General features: G+C 27.5%; 1 protein-coding gene across 1 annotated transcript in view; it reads right to left on the bottom strand.

Annotated features, from left to right (window-relative positions):
* Positions 1–873: 873 nt before the first annotated feature.
* Positions 874–2,746, bottom strand: part of LOC111680491 (brain-enriched guanylate kinase-associated protein) — a 45,638-nt gene continuing 43,765 nt past the window's right edge. Inside the window, exons 3-4 of the mRNA XM_046952836.1 lie at positions 1,309–1,392; positions 874–1,231 (exon numbers count right to left, since the gene is read on the bottom strand). Coding sequence (XP_046808792.1) covers positions 1,022–1,231; positions 1,309–1,392 — 294 coding nt within the window. The 3' untranslated portion in view covers positions 874–1,021. The remainder of the gene's footprint in view (positions 1,232–1,308; positions 1,393–2,746) is intronic.

Genomic DNA, 2,746 nt, shown 5'->3' with positions numbered 1-2,746 from the left:
ATAGACTAGACTATAGACTAGACTATAGACTAGACTATAGACTAGACTATAGACTAGACTATAGACTAGACTATAGACTAGACTATAGACTAGACTATAGACTATACGTTAGACTTTAGATTAGACTGTAGGGTATACACTAGACTAAAGATTAGACTGTAGGCTACACTATAAAGTAGACTATGGACTAGACTATAGACTACACAATAGACTAGACTATAGATTAGACTGTAGGCTACACTAGACTATGGACTAGACTACAGACTACACAATAGACTATTGACTAGACTACACTATGAACTAGTCTATAGACTACGCTATTGATCAAACCAGACTAGATATAGAGGATAATAAAGCCAAGACTATACGCTAGACTGTAGAGTAGACTATAGACTAGACTAAATATAAGAGTATAGAGTAGACTTTAGACTAGACTTTAGTTTAGGCTATAGACCAGAATATAGACTCGACTATGAAATAGGATATAAACAAGACTAATTCGGATTCAAAGTGACTTTGAATGAAAATTGTTGCTGGGTACTAAGATTTGGTTCATAAAATATTGGTCTAATAGGACAAATAATTTAAAATGGTAAAGAAGAAAGTTTTAAAATTATAATGCTTCTTTTTTATTTTACATAAAAACTATGAAATATTTTATATTGTTTTATTATTTTTTTCAACTATTAGCAAATTAAAATTTAAAAAAAAATAAACAATTAAAATAAAAATAAAATAATATAAACAAATAACTAATATGTAATAAAATAATATAAAAAAATTTTATAAAATAAAAACAGAATAAAAACGCAAATTAAAAAGAAAGAAATTATGTAAATACAAAATATTAAAAAAATATACATACAAACCCAAAATTTATGTAACATATAACACCCAAAATCCCCCAAAAGTTATAACACTTTTGAAAGATATTAATTTAATTAAAAAAAAAAACATTGCTAAACAATTAAATAAAATAAAATTTAAACTGAAATAAAAAAAAGAAAAAAAGCATGGTCTACTAACACTTACCAAGGCCCCTCATGGAATAAACCATGGCTGTGGGCGGAAAGGGACAGGGAGCCGGTGGTGGTGAGTCCGTTGCTGGAAGCACTTTATAGGCAGCTGTTGTTGAAATACCAATTCCCGTTACACTACCCTCAGAATCGGAATGAGAATTGGTGTCCAAACGCATATAAGAAGAAACTTTCGATTGTATATCGATTGGAAGCTGTTGGAAAAAATTATTTGAAAATAAAATTAAAAAATACACTTTGTTTTAAAAATGTTTATGCAACGGATACTAACGGAAGATATTTTTTGTGGCACAAAACCATCGGGTTTGCATTGCAATAATTGTATGGCCAAATTAATGTCAGTTTTGTAACGTTCCTGCAAATAAATTGAAACAAGAAAACAATTGATTTAATATATATATAGTACTTAGTTCCTTTGTTATTTATTTATTTACTTTTTTTTCTCTTTTTTAAATCAATTTATTTGTTAGATAACGTTAAGTTTATGTAGCTATAGAGTTAAAGTTTATATCGTTAGATGTGTAGAGAGTGAGTGGTACTTTTCGTTTTGTTATTTTCAATTTCAATATTTATACTTTTTTTCCTCTAACAGTTTTCAATATATGTATGTACATCCATACATATGTATATTTTAAACTAAATAATTTAAAATGTTGCCATGCATTTCAATTCGTTGGTTTTAAAAAATTCTATGAATGTAAAAACTGAATGAAATAAAAAGATAAAACAAGTACTATTTCTATATATATTCGGATGTACCGAATTTTATAACCCCTTCACCATAGTCAATGCGTATTTAACGAAATAACACTTGAAATGCGAAAAAGTACCAGAAAATTTCACTTTAATCAGTATGCAGCTTGTATAACTTTGAGTTTCTACGTTCAATATTAAAAAAAAAAAAAACAATTAAAAAGTACCAATTGAAAAACAAAAAAAAGTACCAAAAAGTAAACACTTACAACATATCATTTTCTCAGGTTTCTATATGTTTTATTTTTTTCCATTATTCCAAAAATCAAAAAAGTACCAACTGAATGAAAAGAAGTACCAAAAAGTCCCTTTTACAATTCAAAAAGTACCCTATTATAGGTTCTCAATTATTTCGGGCTCTAAATGCTTAATTTTCTTGGTGCAATACTATATAAAAATCAAAAAGTACTTAAAAAAAAAAATAGTACAAATTTCAAACTCAGATTTTATCTTAAACTACATTAACTATAAGTACTCGAAATATATACGTATACATACTTTAAAGTTTCAGAAAATTATATTCTGAGGAAATTACAAACGGAATGACAAACTTAGTATATACACCCGTCTGACGAAGGTGAATATAATAAAAACAAATTCCAGTTATTTTACTAGAACATCTGAAAACGTAACAATTGAATGTTTTCACTCGACTCTTAACAGAGTATATGTGCAAATACAATTTTGTTTTAGTTTTATTATATTTTTTCAATATTTATCTCGAGTTGTTTTTAAGCCCTACAATTAGTTTTGTTGGCAAAATAAGTTTTTCAATTTCTTAACGGTTTTTAGTATAAACAACAATGTAACGAGCCTAGTCTAGAATATAGTCTAGCCTATAGTCTAGACTATAGTCTAGTCTGTTGTCTAGTCTATAGTCTAGTCTATAGTCTAGTCTATAGTCTAGTCTATAGTCTAGTCTATAGTCTAGTCTATAGTCTAGTCTATAGTCTAGT

This window comes from Lucilia cuprina, chromosome 5 (genome assembly GCF_022045245.1).
Source record: "Lucilia cuprina isolate Lc7/37 chromosome 5, ASM2204524v1, whole genome shotgun sequence".
Taxonomy (NCBI): Eukaryota; Metazoa; Arthropoda; class Insecta; order Diptera; family Calliphoridae; genus Lucilia; species Lucilia cuprina.
Note: the sequence above shows the minus strand (reverse complement) of the source record. Positions and strands in the feature narration are given on the sequence as shown.